The sequence below is a fragment of the Salvia splendens genome, chromosome 20, assembly GCF_004379255.2.
Source record: "Salvia splendens isolate huo1 chromosome 20, SspV2, whole genome shotgun sequence".
In the NCBI taxonomy this organism is placed as follows: Eukaryota; Viridiplantae; Streptophyta; class Magnoliopsida; order Lamiales; family Lamiaceae; genus Salvia; species Salvia splendens.
The window spans coordinates 7,746,490-7,764,159 of NC_056051.1; the positions used below are offsets into that span (position 1 = coordinate 7,746,490).

At 37.2% G+C, this 17,670-nt stretch overlaps 3 protein-coding genes across 4 annotated transcripts; 1 reads left to right on the forward strand and 2 right to left on the reverse strand.

Annotated features, from left to right (window-relative positions):
* Nucleotides 1-2,113: 2,113 nt before the first annotated feature.
* LOC121782152 (protein PHOTOSYSTEM I ASSEMBLY 2, chloroplastic-like) lies at nucleotides 2,114-4,787 on the reverse strand. The gene is made up of 4 exons (XM_042179880.1): nucleotides 4,583-4,787; nucleotides 4,401-4,460; nucleotides 2,398-2,444; nucleotides 2,114-2,325 (listed from the first exon to the last, which is right to left on the reverse strand). The coding sequence occupies exons 1-4, from the start codon at nucleotides 4,736-4,738 to the stop codon at nucleotides 2,238-2,240; spliced, it is 351 nt and encodes a 116-aa protein (XP_042035814.1). The 5' UTR covers nucleotides 4,739-4,787; the 3' UTR covers nucleotides 2,114-2,237.
* A 686-nt stretch (nucleotides 4,788-5,473) lies between these two features.
* On the forward strand, nucleotides 5,474-11,481 carry LOC121782150 (phosphatidylinositol-3-phosphatase SAC1-like). 2 transcript variants are annotated; one of them, XM_042179873.1, is made up of 16 exons: nucleotides 5,474-5,776; nucleotides 6,086-6,290; nucleotides 6,384-6,549; nucleotides 7,304-7,526; nucleotides 7,672-7,748; nucleotides 8,095-8,291; nucleotides 8,383-8,480; nucleotides 8,611-8,744; nucleotides 8,825-8,959; nucleotides 9,055-9,430; nucleotides 9,541-9,662; nucleotides 9,756-9,863; nucleotides 10,087-10,284; nucleotides 10,375-10,566; nucleotides 10,689-10,800; nucleotides 11,037-11,481. In XM_042179873.1, the coding sequence occupies exons 1-16, from the start codon at nucleotides 5,621-5,623 to the stop codon at nucleotides 11,289-11,291; spliced, it is 2,754 nt and encodes a 917-aa protein (XP_042035807.1). In that variant the 5' UTR covers nucleotides 5,474-5,620; the 3' UTR covers nucleotides 11,292-11,481. The 2 variants fall into 2 exon arrangements, with proteins under 2 accessions (XP_042035807.1, XP_042035808.1); XM_042179874.1 differs by having other exon boundaries at nucleotides 8,095-8,282.
* A 2,329-nt stretch (nucleotides 11,482-13,810) lies between these two features.
* Nucleotides 13,811-17,148, reverse strand: LOC121782149 (FT-interacting protein 7-like). The gene has a single exon (XM_042179871.1). It carries the CDS (start codon nucleotides 16,944-16,946, stop codon nucleotides 14,013-14,015), a length of 2,934 nt encoding a protein of 977 aa, XP_042035805.1. The 5' UTR covers nucleotides 16,947-17,148; the 3' UTR covers nucleotides 13,811-14,012.
* Between the last annotated feature and the right edge of the window lie 522 nt (nucleotides 17,149-17,670).

Sequence of the window (17,670 nt, forward strand, 5' to 3'; positions counted from 1 at the left end):
AGCATGACACAATAATTGCGCGAATAAAATTTGTCTAAATAATCTGCTAAATAGATCAGAATTATTATGTAATTAATTTATTTATGCTTCCGCTGCCAACCCCTTCAAAAAGAAAATAGCTGATGAGTCATCATGGGGAAAATAGAATGATGTAATGATTTTAAACATAGAATAGAAGCAACCCAAATTCCTAGTAATTAACTAGGCATTGTGTAAATCACGTAATTTGTAAATCAACACGATCCATTTCTTGTTTAGCTACTTGCCCCTCCTCTGGTGTTGAGAAGCTTGCGACCGTCTGCACAATTGCTGCTTAGCGACACTCGGATGCAAACTATATTGTGCCGATGGGACGTTGAAAAGAATTAGCGACAAATCATATTTCATCTCATCTTTCAATCAAGACCATTGACATCGAGAATCAAGAACACTCTTGTTTGATTATTATTGTATTCTCAATGGGAATCAATTGTTATCCTTAGTTTTAAGAAAGTCTTATTAATAATAAAAAACACTTCATTTTGATATTTTATTTGTCATATATGTTTATTTAATTTTTTATCTAACAAAAACTACTACTCATCCTAGATTATGATCGATGTCGAACTAATTTTTAGTATTGAACCCTCACTTTTTATTCATTTTAGAAAATTGTTAGATAACACAAAGTTTATTTATAGCTTGTTTAGTTTATTTTATGAGTTTTAGAGCATCCACAACCGTGCTCTTGCCAGCGGCACGGTTGTGGGCCCGGGCCCACTTTTTCTGCCTGTTCTCTGGCAAGAGCACAACACCCACAGCTGTGCTATTCCGCAAGGACGTGCACAATTAATTTAAAATTCAATTAAACAAAAACATTTCCATAATACTAAAATTCATTAAAAAAACCTAAATAATATTACAAATGACAAATAAAATAAAAACGACATAATTAAAATCCTAAAAATTAAAAATTACATAATTAAAATACTAAAAATTAAAAAAACCACTACTCGTTGCCGAATTTCGCCCACATGTGTTTGATTAGGTCTTCTTGTAGCTGAATGTGGATTCAGGTATCGCGCATGGTGTGCCTTGTCTCGATCCTTTGGCCAATCGTCGTATGCTCACCTCGACGTGGGGGAGACCTCGCTGTTGAGCTTCCGGCTTCATCCTCGTCGTAGATGCTAGCCGCCCTCGGCCCTTCGTCGGCTATAATCATGTTGTGTAAGATAATACACGTGAACATGATGTCGGCTATATTATTCACGTACCACAGCCAAGCCGGGGCCTTTCGTGGGCTCCCTCCCGGTCACGATGGATGTAGCGGCAAGTTGATCTAGTTCGTTGAGGAGGAGGAGCGGGGGGTATTCGCCGCGACATATGCTTCGTAAGCGGCACGATGTTGTTCGTAGTATTCTTGTTCTTCGCGCTCCGCTTCCGCCATAAGATGGGTGAAATCCATTTGAGGTTTTGAGTGAGGGATGAATGCGTTGATAGTTTGTATGAGAATTATGAATGAGAGATGAATGAGAGATGATTTGATGTGATATGGATGATGAATGTGTATATTTATAGATGATTTTGGGAAAAAAATATAAAAAATTCAAAAAAATTCAGAAAAATGGGCAAAAAAACGGCCATATTTTTGGGATTTGGAAAATATATATATTTTTATTTTTTATCATTATTTAAAATTAAATAACGAATTTTAAATAAAAAAAATATATTCAAAGGCAACCGTTGCCCAATCGCGTGCCGCCACGTCGTCTGCTCGCTGGCACGGCGCGAGCGCAGCGGCGGTGAGCCTCGTCCTTGCCGTTGGCACGGACGGATGCGGGGCCGGCGTCCACCGTTGTGCATGCTCTTAGTTCATTCTAGAAAGAATGAACTAAAATGATCTCATATAAACTTTGTGTTATCTAATAATGAAATTTGCTTTGATTTGACGATTCAACACTAATAATTAGTTCTACATATAAAAAATAAAGAAAATTGTAAACAAATTTTTAAGAATTTTTATACCTTTACTTTTCTTAGGTGTTTTTTTATTCAAAATAAAGTGAAGTTTTTTTTTACCAAACAATATGGGGTTGAGCTAAAAATAACTATTTTTCTTCAAATAAATTCATGATTGTTTCCCAATCAATTTCATCATAGCTCAATAAAAGTTAATAATATTATAGGTATTAAAATCAAAATAACTGTATAAAACAACATTACTGTCTTCTTTCTGAGCTCACAAATGTATGCTCTTATCATCTTTCTCCCCGTTGCTCCGGTGTCAATCCGCCTTTCCCGCATGCCGGGCAGCTCCTGAGCCCGAACCCCTGGCAGTCAAAGCACCTTGCCAAAAAAACAAGTGTTAAGAGAAACTAAGACAACACACAAATGACAATGAGAGACATATATACTTACTTCCACCTCTCGAATATGTTTCCGTTCTTCTTGTTCTTCCCCGTCCCCTGTAACGAACAGAAAACCGTGCCTCAAGCCATCCACTTGACACAAATTACACATATATATCCCGTCGATAAAAAATGTTTCACATTTTCTCAATTATTCAAGCTCATAGTCACTTACTTATGTCCGTCTCAACTAAATTGAGTCGTATTTCCTTTTTAGGATGTCCTAAATAAGTTGAGTTATTTTCTTTTTTTTTTTACAATAAACAAAATATTTGACAACTCGTATTTTATTTTATCACTACTTTACTATCTCTTGCTTCTCCTAATTAATTCATATCTCCTATTTTAGTTTATTTTCATTTAATCCATTTAACATAATTTCTTGATTTTCGTGTCCAAATGTTTTGCTACAACTTAGTTGGAACGAAGAGAATATTATTTACTAAAAAAACCACCTACTAATTCAACATAGTGGGACTTTTGTCCACTCAAAAAGTGTATACCAAATAGTAAAATCAGTGTTGAATTCATAGTGATATATTCCTACCAAATAGTAGAAGTATATATTCAAATCAATGTTGAACTCAAAGTGATATATTCCCCGTCTCATTACAAATGAAATGTTTTGGTTTTTTTATCAAGTGTCCTAATAAAAATGAAATATTTCCTAAAATGAAAATAACATCATCTCTACTTTATTCTATATTACTTTATTCCCTTTCTATTTAACTCACTAAACAACTTTACGTAAAATCTCTTGCCAAAAATCAAAGAGTGAACTACATAAATGGTACATGATCTTTCACTTTCGCACATAAATGGTACCTGATATTTATTTTATATCGTTTTTGGTACATATAAATCACATTTTTGGTACCGGGTACAATTTTCACCCCAAAATGCTCTCTAAACAAATACATTTTTCCATTTATGTCATAAAGGATATTTTGGACATATATAAAACTATTACCAAAAGTGATATTATAATATCTTCTCTCATTCTCCTTACTCTTTATACTATTATTATTAATCAATATTATTAATTTGATTTTATAAATGAATAATTAATTTTGATATTTTTTAATATTATACAAATATACTTAATTAAAATTATAGTTATAATTATTATTATAATAATATTATTATTATAATACTAAAAACTAGTATTAATTAATAAACAATTATAGTATAATTATTTAAATTATGAATCATATAATATTATATAATAATAACTATTATTATTGTTATTATTATTTTATATTAAATTAATAACTATTTTATAAAGTCTTAATAAAAATTTAAAATTGTGAATTGTATTCATAATGATATAAACAATTGAATATTTTTAGTTAGGTGTTTCAACCGTAAAATGAGTATAAAATAATTTAATTAAAATAGTCAATTGATTTAATTAGTTTAAATAATTAATTTAGTTAGGTGTTTTGTTCTTGATTTATATTATAAATGCAATTAGATGTATGTATAAAACACTAAAAAGAAAGAAAAAGAAGAAAAAAGAAAAAAGAGGAAACATAAACTAAGGAGAAAAAAGAAAAAGGAAAGGAAGATAAAATACTAAAAGGAAAGAAGAAAATGAAGAAAAAAGAAAGAAGAAGAAACTAAAGAAGAAAAAAAGAAATAAGAAAGGAAGAAAAAAGAAATCACATATTTGGTACTAATCAATTGAAATATCCAAAAATATCCCCCATAATAAAAAACTCATATGTTTGGTACCCAATGTTATTTTTGTCATGGGGTACTAATAACGATATAAAATAAATATCAGGTACTATTTATGTGCAAAAGTAAAAGATCATGTACCGTTTATGTAGTTCACTCAAAATCAAATGTTTCATATTCAGTGTGACTTACTTTATTCTCTTTCTATTTAACTCACAAAACAACTTTACGTAAAATCTCTTGCCAAAAATCGAATGTTTCATATTCAATGTGACTGAGGGATTACTTTGGATGGACGAACGAGGGAGTAGTAGTTGGACAAAGAAAAGATACCTTGCAGCCTTTACATTCTACTGCACCTTGTCCTTTACATGTTTGGCACCTATTTGCCACCTGCATCAACACACTATTTCTTGTTAGCAATCGAATGTATATGGCTCTGAGAGAGGCTAAAAAGGGTCAAAGCAAACATCATCATTAATGGAAATCAAGATTTAGGAGATGAGATGATGTACTGATTTGAGTAAGAAGCCACTTGATTTTGATGCATATGGTGTGAGGTTTCTTTGTACTTGTTGCTTCCTAGGCTGTTGTGAAGTGGTGGGGATGAGGTGATGGTGGTGTTGGAGTGAGAGTGGTGGAGAGGTGGTGGAGTTCATAGTGTTCTTCATGTTTTGATTCTTAGATTTGGCGTGTGTGTGTTTTTTTGTGTTGTTTTATGGGGTAAGAAAAGAGGGGTTTTTTTATGGATAATGAGAATGTGGCATCCATGAGATATCGCAGGGAATTAGCCACGTGGATTAATAGTTGGATGTATTTTATGTCTGTGAAGATCACCCCAAATATTTTTTATTAAAAAATGCTTCATTAGTCCATAAAAAATAGTCCTATTTATACATGCTATGGCTTTTAATGAGAAATTGGCAAGGTAAGAAAGATGAGATAAAGTATGAATGAGATAAAATTGTTTTATGTGATCTAATTCAGAGAAAATTGAATGTAAAGTCATGAATTTTCAAAATAGTTTAGTTTTTCCCGTGAACTTTAAATGTTGCATGAAAAGTCATGAACTTTGCTGGACTGTGTATATTTCTCATCCGACCCGATAGATTTCTGACACAAACTTATCCTACGTGGCGCGCCGGAGGCGTAACTTGACAAATGATAAATTTAGGGTTCAATTTGAATGGGGAATTAATGCTACTTTTGTACTGAATTGATGCAATGATAAAATTGGTCTACCAAGGACTTTGAATTATTATGCTAAAACTAGTTGTTAAAAGGATCCATTGCTCTATCGCTCGTGAAATAAATTTTAAAGAGGTTAGACAGCGACGGAGGAATGAAATAAAAAGGTGAAGAAAATTAAGTATATAAAATAATTTAAATAAGACTAATAACAAAACGAAAGTAGAGTAATATTGCATCTTCCGTTAACAAAAAAATGGCGGAAACAGAAGAAACTGTATAAGAGCAGGTGACTTTCAGGTTCAACAGTGTAGGTATCATCTGAAAATCCAGATCAATTCGATCAGCTATTGTTCAATTCCACGATGTCGAAGCCGGAGAAACCTAAATCCAATTCAGCGACTCTTCCGCCATCATTCGGGTCAAATTCTTCCAAAATTCACCCATCAAACCACCCGGAAGGCCCTCCCCACCCGAATTCATACTCATTGGAGAAATTTCGCCTCTATGAGACAAGAGCCGTGAGTTGGATTTTTCCTCTTTTTTTTTGTTAATGCGTCAAATTACTTTTATTCTTTTGAATTTAATTAGGTTTTGATGAGCTGATTTGATTTCAGTTACTATACTGCTTACCAATTTTATTATTGTTGTTAAATCATATGCAGTTTAATGATCGTGTTTGAATTTGGGTTGAATTCAGTTTAGAACAGTATAATTGTTTCTATCTTTGTTGTTTTAGAGATTCCTTTTCCTGTGTGTATAAATTAAGAGCTGAAGACGATGCCGTTTGTTCAATATTGTAAGCATAATTTGTAGTTCTCTTTTTGCAGAGGTTTTATTTGATTGGAAGTGATAGAAATGAGAGGTTCTTTCGGGTGTTAAAAATCGATAGAATGGAGCCTTCTGATTTGAATATCAGTGAAGATCCTGTGGTTTATCCTCCACAAGAAGTCAAGAGCTTGCTCCAGCGCATTGGAGAGGGAAATCGTGCCACTGGAGGGTTAACTTTAGTCGCCAAGGTGTATGGCATTGTCGGTAAGTCAGGAAATTGGAGGCTTATTATGAGCGCAACTGCTATCACATGTGCATGTTGACATTATTTATTTGTATTTTTCTGCTGTTTTATAGGTTGCATTAAGTTCCTCGAGTCATACTACCTGATACTGGTAACAAAGCGACGACAAATTGGATCCATATGCGGTCATGCGATATATAGTATAGATGAGAGTCAAATAATCACTGTTCCGCATGTTTCAGTTCAAACAGATGTTGCACATTCTAGAACTGAACAGCGGTAACTTCTATATCTGCTTGTTTACCGTATCTCTATTTATCCTCTTTATTTTGATGCAATACTCCAAATATGTTTATAGAAGTGTCGCTTCCTGATCATATCGTAGAGAGCTTAAGAGGTCCAACGTAACAATTTGGCCATGTGTATTTATTTGGTTGAGATATCTGAGCACTCATTAATTTGTTGGTCTCATGAAATTTGCATTTATTTGGTGCCAAGAGATGCTGTTGATACATGATATGCTGTATATTATAAAGCAGGGAACATGGTTCGACATAAATAAATAAAAATGCATATATAGCATTCTCCCACTGAAACTGAGACGAATTTAGGATGTGGCCTAGCCCTTAGTACAGGCTCTGTTGTGCAGAAAAATTTTCAGGTTAATACAGTTATACTGGGCAGATATAGAGTAAGATAGAGTGAACCTTTCACTTGCAAAACCTTATTTTGTTATTTCCGACTTTTTGAGAGATTACCTAGAACTTTGTGTGTGTATATTCAGCGGGAAATATGATTTTATCTTTTTTTGAATCCAATAGCTAACTGTTTCCTTTGAGTATCTTTCATGATGTGGACCTTTTTACAAGAGTTATACTACGTGTTGTGTTTTTCGATTTCTTATATGAAATCTATACATTAGCAATGAATAAGGTTCCAATATTTTGAAAAATGGTAATATAGTCAGCTGAATTGAAAAACAACTTTTCTTCTATATCTTGTTCATATAGCTAAGCGATTTACTTTATTTCAGGTACAAGAAACTTTTACAAAGTGTGGACTTGACAAATGATTTCTTCTATAGCTATACATATCCTATAATGCAAAGTTTACAAAAAAATGTGTTATCAGTTGGTGAGGAAGGAATGCCATATGAAAACATGTTTGTTTGGAATGCTTTTCTAACTCAAGCAATACGATCAAGGTGCAACAACACCATTTGGACAATAGCTCTTGTACATGGGAATTTTAAGCAGGTAGGTAGTTTGACTTGAAAACCGAAAAAGTAAAGTTTTGTTTGACTGGAACTTATTTTCTTGCCTTAATTGATTATCTATCGAGATCCAGATTTCATACAGGATAGCTATTTTCATTATGGAACTTTTGTCCAATTGATTTCAGGTCAGGCTATCAATTTTTGGAAGAGACTTTAGTGTTACTCTGGTTTCCAGACGCTCTCGCCATTTTGCTGGGACGCGGTAAAGTTAATTTCATGCTTCAAGGGTTTTGATATGTTGTTAGTCTCAAGATGCATCTATCATTTACTATGGTAACTTTGTAGGTGTTCTTGTAAACAAACAACATAAAGAGATTTATGATGTCTGTGTTTTTTTTGTTGTACTATCTTTACAACTACAGCAACAAAAACAACAGTAAATTTCAAGATAGAGATTTCTATTTTTATCTTTTATATGGATGAACTAATTAGCTTTGGCTTGTGGAGACGTGGACAGATTTTGTTTCTCAAGATTTTATGTTTATTTCTCAAAAGCTAAGAGTTGCCTTCATGACCATTAAGCTAAACATTATTTGCTTCTTGTATAGTTATTTAAAGCGAGGAGTTAATGATCATGGGCGGGTAGCCAATGATGTTGAAACAGAACAAGTTGTACTTGATGAAGAAGCTGGGTCGTGCAAAGGGAAAATGAGTTCTGTTGTACAGATGAGAGGCTCTATTCCTCTTTTCTGGTCACAAGAGGCTTCAAGATTTAGTCCCAAGCCTGATATCATACGTGAGAAGAGTACAATTTTTAATGCTGTCAATTTTATATTCAAACTTTATGGCTATTTCCTTATAAGCTATCTTTAATATCATTGGTTTTCAACTTGCAGTGCAAAGATATGATCCTACATATGAAGCAACTAAACTGCATTTTGAAGACTTGGCAAGGAGATACGGAAATCCAATAATTGTTCTTAATCTGATTAAGGTTTCTACAACATTTTGCTGGCTTGTCTCAAGCATCTGAATGATTATATTGTTTCTTGGGTGCCTTTTTCTGTTCTTTGAAAGCTGAGACTGCTTTTCTCTTTCCCTTGGTTTTACTGATTTAATTACAGACAGTTGAGAAAAGACCCCGAGAAATGATGCTAAGGCGTGAGTTTGCTAATGCAGTGGGCTATCTAAATCAGATTCTGATAGAAGACAATCAACTTAAATTTATCCATTGGGACTTCCACAAGTTCGCAAAGACGTATGTGTGCTTTTTGGGGTGTCTGTATGTGCAATGTCCGTCATTTCTTGTATCCACTAACTGTTCTCTATGTGTTTCAGCAAGTCTGCCAACGTCTTGGCAGTTTTGGGTGCAGTTGCAAGTGAAGCACTCGACTTAACTGGATTCTATTACAGTGGAAAACCTTCGGTCACAAAAAAGAGGACCATTCAACTCTCTCGAACTAGCACTGCTAGGTAGAGTTTCATTGCATCTGCATGGCTTTAATGGTAAACCAGCTTTACCAACCAAAGGGCCCTACCTGAACTAACAATGCATTAATTTTATACAGGGAGTCATCTCTTAGAGATTTAAGAGCTAATTCTAGTGATATTTCAAGGGTTAGTGGTGCCTCCGATGCCTTAACTAAGCAAGATAAGGAGTCTGAAAGTAATCAACTTAATAGGAACAAAATTGATGGTAAAGCAGCACCACAGTTTCAAAGTGGAGTTCTGCGTACAAACTGCATTGACTGCTTGGATCGGACAAATGTTGCCCAATATGCTTATGGTTTAGCAGCTCTGGGTCGCCAACTTCATGCATTAGGTTTGACTGACAATCCAAAGATCGATGCTGATAGCAGCATTGCTGCTGCTCTCATGGATATGTACCAGAGCATGGGTGATGCCTTAGCACAGCAATATGGTGGCTCAGCAGCACATAATACAGTATACCATTCCCCCAAAAGCCAAATCATATCATGGCGAAGTATTTACTGTTTTTAATTATCATTTGGAGAAAGATTAGACTGAAGTATTCTTTTTTCACAAAAACTTAGGTATTCCCAGAGAGGCAGGGGAAATGGAAAGCTACAACGCAGTCTAGGGAATTCTTGAAGTCTATAAAACGATACTACAGTAACGCTTACACTGATGGTGAAAAGCAGGATGCAATAAATTTGTGAGTTAATCGATTTTCTCTTAAACTTGTGACTTAGTTATTTTCTGTGAATAAATTTATGTTTCTAAGTCTATTTACTTATGATTAAAACAGATTCTTGGGTTACTTCCAGCCCCAAGAAGGAAAACCCGCCCTGTGGGAGTTGGATTCTGATTATTACCTTCACGTATCTGGGATCGGTGATGATCTTATGCCTGAAAGGTAAATCTAAGCAGTTATGTTAGCACACTGGTTCGTTTATCATTTCCCTTTTTGGCATCAAGTTGAAAGTTTGACATGAATTATGTTATGGTTATGGGTGCTATAAAATGTTCATACGCATGTTATTCAATTGTGGATATGGTGAACTATTGTTAGATTAAAATCTCCCTTTTGCTGATTGATCTGTGACATAATATTATTTTCTGTTAATACCGAATAACAGTACAATCGATGATGCCAAGCCATCAGTACCACAAACTCCTTTGGCCCCGGTTCCTGCTTGCCGAGAGGATTTCTCACGTATGAAGTTGACGTCATTCGATAAATTGATAGAAAGAACATGTAGCTATATTAAGGATGTGCGGCTTTGCAGCGAGCTAGATCAAAAATCAGGAAACGTTGGTGTCGCACCTGATGCAGCGTAAGCAGCTATCCAGAATGAAGTTGTTATGGACTTGGCACTTTTTCTGCTCTTTTATAACCCCTTATTTCGTTTACTTAACTATTGCAGTGAAATACAGCTAAAAAGTCCAAACTGGCTTTTTGGTCAGAGGAAATACGAAGAAAGTAGCTCTGCGCCAAAGGTGACTTCCAACGAATCTTCAAGCAATGGGGCTCATGAAGAGATGAAAATTGTTAACTTATACGACCTTAATTTACTATCTCCGAAAGTTGAAAGCAATGAAGAAGATGTCTTCCAGCAGTAATCTCCTGTCCCTTCTTTGATGCATGATATATTTTATTTTCGAATTCTTGGATCTCATTGATAGTATCATATGCATATATAGCCCAGGTTCATGCTTATAAGATCATCTCGTTTTATAGATACATGGCGATGACAACAGTTGACGAGGCTAGTGGTTGGTACGGTGGCTCATTACTGGGCGATCAAGACGAAAGCAGCGAGACTTATCAGCACTATGCTGAACTTATTCAGGTAGGGATCACCCTATTGCACGAAAACTTGATATTAGACTGATATCTTTTGCTAGTCAAGCTGAACGTAAGGTTCTACGTTCACGACACCTGGAAAATTTCCTTTCCTGTGTATTGCAGTCACCCTTGATTAGTTTAGATTTAAATCTATTATGTAACATATGAAATTGCTTTGCTATTTTCATAAATTTTATTCCCAACCGCATCTCCGTCACGTCTGAGTTGCTGAACTTGCAGGGCCCTGCAATGGAGCCCTTCGAGAACGATCTCGAGAAAGAGAAATACTACAGCGATCTTCTTAGTGTGAACACGGTCGACTGCATGGATGAGGGCGATACTGCTATTGAGGAAGACATGGAAGCTGCTCTCAACGGGTGCGACCGAGTCAGCGCTGATCTCGGGGTTTTCCCCAAGTCGTGCAGCGCACTGATTGCGGATCCTAGCCACTTGACGCGGTGGATCATCGGAGAAGACCGGCTGCAGAAGCTTTGAAAGGCAGCCTGCAAGAAAGAATGGTTTTTAGATTAAAATCATTTAAGCAGCTTATATACAAACAATTTATTCACATACTCATACGAGTGCTAATCGCTCTACGGGGAAGATTGTGAAATAATCTGTGTGTATATAAATATTTTATTTTTATTTTTTTTTGTAATTTATTTTAGACGTCTTGAGATCGAAATGGCATCTCGTTAACACACATGCTAGATAACTTGAACCTCACCCTATTGGTTATAAGATAAACGTCTTACCAACTGAAATTGTGCTACGTAACATTCGTGTGGAAAATGAGAAGGGGTTAAAAGCTAGTGTATTATAAAATGCAACCAAACCTTCATTCTATTTATTTCAAAATTAGAAATACAAACTAAAATCATGTGGATCATTGATTTTACTCGAAATAGTGTAACACTTAACATACCATTCTTGGGACATTATTTCTGAAAAAATTATTTGTGTGTTTTTAATATATCTGTCTTGCGGAATTAAATGAATGATCATTTATCAGAAAGTTGCAATTAATGATGAATCATATATTCCTAAGGAGAAGAAAAGGATACGTATGAGAAAATGGCAGGGACATTATTTCGTTGAAAGGAGTATTAAATTATGATTTATCATTGAATGCAATTTTCCAATAAATGATTATTCATTTAATTCCGAATACAGATTAAACATATGTATTAAATGAAAATACTCATCTCCTATCTGTAAGAATCTATTTACGCCAAAATAAATTAAAATTCTTTTTCGACTTCGAGTGTTTAATTCAACAAATGCTCAGAAACTCATCATACATCAAATCCATTATTTTAATTCATAGCTCTCGAAAAATGGGTGATGGTAACAACTTAGTTCCAAATCAAGAATTCCATCAACAAAGCTTTTACAAGATTATTATGCCTGGCACACTCACCTGTGGCGTGGTAATTTTCTAATTTCTTTTTCTTTGTTTGTGACATCTTTTTTTTTCATATTTCTAAGGCTAAATGTCACTATTTGAGTCTTCTTTCAGATTTATATCTGAAAAATTTTATCCCCTAAAATATCTATAAGTAAATAAAACATATAATCTCCTTTTCCATGAAAAGCTAATTCCTCCACCCTAAAGAATTTTCATTTTATATTATGTAGTACCTTTTATAGAGCAATTTTTTTTTTAAAATCACGAATTTTGGTCAAATTTTGTTTATCCCACAATTTTAAAATCAGCCATAAATTTTGAATATTAAAATTTCTCAATCTTCGCTGAAATATTGTGTGATTTCCTATATGACTATTTGTAACGTGTTATTGATTTGATGTAAATATGTTTCAAATTAATGATGTAATTTAGTTATTTGTTAATTGTGTTGAGAAAATGATAAAATTCACAAATAGTTTCGTACTCGCAGAATTTATGAATGTTACATCAGATACAATTTCATCCAAATTAGATCTCTACAAAAAATGTTAGAACACATACGAGTATACGACTATTTTTAAAGTTTTTTTACTAACTAAAATTTGACCAAAATTATTTTTTTAGTACAATTTTTCGTTTTTATAGTGACTCAATTTTTATTAACTTTTTTGGCAGAGAATTCCAATATCATTTGTGCATCAAATGGGAAGACGTAAACGAGGAATTGCGACTCTAAGAATCGATGGCAGAGGCGAATGGCAAATGAAGTTATTGAAGAAAGAAGATGGCTTTTATTTAGATGACGGATGGGAGAGATTTTATCAAGAAAATTATTTGGAAATCACTAACCTTTTAAGCTTTAAATATATTGCCAAATTGAAATTCAGTGTAGAGGTGTTTGATGATAGTGGAATTAAGATTTGTTAGTTTTCTCATGTAAAATGAACCTGAAATTAGGCCATTTGATCGTCATTTCGTGCTAGTTACTATTATTCATTTATAAGACTTCACAAATTATCTATTTATGCCCTATATACAATTATAATTAAAATCGATTTGTAATTAAAAAAGAAGACTCAAATAATTATAATTATCCATTTATGCCCTATGTACACACATTAAAATCATTTTTATCATAACACACATCAAACTTTATTTATAATTATAATTATTTTTATCATAACTTTTTTATATTAATTCAAGAAAAACTGAAATTAAATAAATAAATGAAGTAGTGATAAAGTTAAATAAATTTTAATAAATTCGAAATCCTCAAATTTTGCTAGATAAATAAAATATTTTTAAAAATCTTAATACCAAATAAAAGTATTACTAATATACTTTTTAAAAAAATTAAGGAAATGTTTTAAAGAGTATATACATCATTTCAATCATTACCTGAAACACTCTTTAAAAACATCGTAGGCTTAAAATTATCTTGTTGTTGCTCTTTCTTTTGCTTTGAATCATCGAAACCAATCAATATTTGCAGGTGCGACGACGCGTTTAATGGAGTTTAAACAGTGCGCCCCATTTGTTTGGAGAAATGTCCAAAAAAGAAATATAGCAGTTTCAACAGTGCACTCCATTTGTTTGACAGATTGCCTAACAAGAAAGAAACCAATTTCATTAGCTTAAAAAACACTCTTATTACAAACAGACAGATGGGGAAAAAGTGGTATGCTTAATACATTGGAACTAAAATACTCATAAACATGATGTGCTTGTGATTCTGTTGCTATTGCTGCAGATTTATTTGATTTATTCATTCAATACTGATTTTGTTCTAAATGTGATGGACAGATTCCTCAGAGAAGCGAGTCTGATCTCGACGGCAATCTCTTGAAGAAGTTAACCGGAATTGGCGGCACCTTGTACCTGAACCGCGGATGGCGGAGCACAAAGAGGCCAATTAGTAGCGCTATGATTTGAAAAGGCGTAATGTAGAGAAGCACAGCCCACATAAAAGAGAACGCAGTGAATATCGCCGTCGCCCTCGGATCCCTCCAGCTAAGCAAGCAAAGGATCCTCTCCCCCTGTATCGCCATGTCCGCGGACACGGTCTGAACCCGGCCAGCCACGGTCCTTATCCTGTCGTATCTCATCTTCACAATGTCGAGCACCCTTGATTGAGGCGTGGGGAACGGCTCGAACTCCTCGTCCAGCTCGTCTGACGTGGCGCCCTCCGCCTGGGAGAGCGCCGCGTCCATGTGGGGAGGGTGCCTCGGCTTGAGGCGGTAGTTCCACATCCCGATGGAGAAGAGGTAGAGGAAGAGCGTCGGGAAGATCAGCTCGGGGTAGCAGATGAGTGTCACGAGCAACAGGTGGACGAGCAGTGTCGTCAGGGGCTTTTTCCACAGGCAGATGTCGCGGAACCACGTGGCGACGTCTTGGACGACGTTGATCACCAGCATGAGGCGGTGGAAGTTGGCCTTGCTCTTCCTCATGCTGTAGATGTGGTTGTCCGCATCTGTCATGTACTCCACCACCTCTCCACCCAGTGGGGGCTCTGCCCTGCCCAGGGTGGACCCCACTATGGTGGAGGCAAAGTGGCGGAGTAGCTCCACGTGCTTGATGTGGATTGGTTGGATGTAGTGCATCTTCGGGAGGAGTGGCCTCCCGTACTGGGCCAACATGTGGACCCACGCGGTGCACGTGAAACGGATTGCCAGGTGGAGCTCCCCATTCTTCTTTAGCCCTGAGGGGGTAATTACGAGGAGCGGGTAGGCGTGTGTATAGACCCGATCGGTTTCCAAGGTGGATAACCTAATCCGGACCTTCCCCATCCGTTGATCCTTCCCATCCCTACCGTTTACATGATTATTATCGAACACACCTATCGTGATCACCGTGCACGAGTCGTACACGTCCCACGTGTACTGCTCGTTCCACAAAGGGTGCAAGTTATCCACCAGAGTCCTCGTCCGAACCCATTTGTTTCCGTATTTAGCCACACAATATGCATCCGTGAGCTTCCCTTCCTTCCCCTTCATTTTCTGAAGGTTCCGCGCCCCCAGTATCCCGAGTTCAAGAATCCCAACACTCGCCTTCCGGAGCTGCCCGGCCCCCGGCTGAAGATCACTAGCCAAGTGTATCGACTCATCGAGAACATGATAGCCGGTATCAATACTAAGCCGGAGCAACACCCTGCTCGCGAACTTATCCTTCTTCTGATCCTCCTCGTTCCCAGCCACAGACACCTTCTGCAGAACATACCACTTGGCATCAGTCAGCTTAGTAGTCTCAACTCTCTTCGGCACGTCCCTTACCGGGATTAAACACCTCCCTATCGTCTCCCCACCGGCCGCGTTATCCTCCACGCTCACGCGTATATACTCGTTCAAAGGCTCACACGCCACATACATAAGCTCCTGGTTCCACTCCGGGTTCACCCCCTTCGTGGTGGCTGCCCTCGTCGTCCTCCCCTGTCCAGCAATCTCCACCCTCACGATCGGATCAGGCGGCTTCGACTCATCTGAAGGGACTAAATCCTGGGCAGCAATCACATGAACCCTGAGGTAATACATCCTTGGGGTGTAGTACACTTTTGATCGTGTCGTTATCATGTCGTCCTCGTTTATGGTGTAGGCATCTGAGTGCCATGCCCTTGGGAAGGCCTCATCTGCTTGAGTCCCCATCCATATAGCCAGCATTATGTCTCCTCTCTTTAACAATTGCCCCTCCTTGTCGAGCAGTTTATACGACTGCGCGGCAAGGGGGCTATCGGGGGGCACGCGTGTAGGCACGTCGGGCACCTCGAACGTCACCTTCCCGACAAAATCGTCTTTCGACACATCCTTGTCCTTTACCGTCACCTCGATCAAGCTTGTCTGTAGCATCTCTTTAGAAAATGCAAACACCTTGTTCCAGACAGGGTTTTGATTTTTCTCGAAATGTTTCGTGACACCCTTGTAGTTCCCGATTTTCACCTCGACGTATGGGTCGAGGCTCCCTGTTACGTCCTTCACCGGGAGGTCCATCGCCCTGACAACGCTAACGTACAAGTACTCCATTGGCTCGACCATGTCGTAGGTGCTCGCAGTCTTGTCCCTCCCCCAGTAACCCAGCCTCGCAGCTAGAGGCGGGGTGGTCTCAACCACCTCGTACTCTGGCTTACGGGCCGGGGCCAGCATTTGCATCACTGTCACAGCAGATGCAGATGTAGGCTCTGGCTTGGGAGTGGGGGCCTGAACCCCACTCCCGTAGCCGGTCCCGAGGGAGTAGAAGGTTCTCATTCCCCTCTCCTTCTTGCTCTCGTCATTAGACTTGTGCTCCGGCGGTGGAGGAGGAGGAGGAGCCTCTTCCTGGTCAGGCTTGACAGATGATTCGTCTGTCGAGCCAGGCTGGCCTTGCAGCGCGTGCACTCTGAGGGCCAGGTGGCCCCTGACGTGGGAGAAGATGCCTCTCTTGTCAAGAGGGTAACTCTGGGGGGCGGCCTGATCCTCGGAGGAGGGCACGGAGGAGCCGGAGATCCGTATCTTACCAAGGAAGTTCCGGTGGTGGTCGTGGTTGTTGTCATTGTAGACGAAGACCTCGATGGACTGAGTTGGCAGAGCAATGGGATTTTTAACGTTGAAAACTAGCTTCTCATTCCAAGTAGGGTTGAGGCTCTTGTGCTTGGTTGAAGTTCTCTTGCGCTGCCCCTCGAACTCGACTTCGACGAAGGGGCTGGCGCTGCCATGGCCGTCTTTCGGCATGAGGTCCGTGGCATCGAGAACTTCAACCACTAGTTTAGTAGCCATGAGAGAGAGAGAGAGGATTGGATGAAGATGGAGTAGAGAAGAAGAGAGGGAAGGGGGAGAGTCATGGAAAACAGGGCAACGGATGGAGGTACATTTGTAATATGTTGGTAAGGAAAGAGGTGATTGTCTTTGTTGCAATATACGATTGGTCCTAACATAGGTATATATCTCTATGCTTGATCACTGTGTGTTGTGTGTGTGATTATATTCTGCAAAGATTTCAATGGGATTTATCTTTCATGAGAAATCAACTTTTTTCCTCTTTGCTATCAACTTTTTCCTCATGGATTCTTTGTCCTTTGGATCTTAAAATTAGTTGGATTGGAAAGGAGAGATTATAGTTAAATAATTTCTATTAGACAGTAAATAATTTTCAGTATAGACTTGTCCGTGGAATATATCAAAGTTAAAAATGTTATTTAACTTCCAAATTTGAAAATTATACATAATATTAAATGTAAAATTATAGTCTTACTCTTCCCTAATAATTTGTGTGTGTGTAATATACATAGAGAGAGGACTGCAAAAGGGAATCTCTAAAAGGAAGAGAATGTATGCTTTGTTAATTTGTCTGTATCTTAAAATTGAGATAGGAATTGCTCAGCCTGCTTTTGGGCTCATGTTTTCAAGTGTTGGAATTTTATCCTTTCACAACTAATTAAACAACAAAAAATTGTATTACAGAAATGGGTCATAAAAAATTTCAAGATTTCTGACATCATTT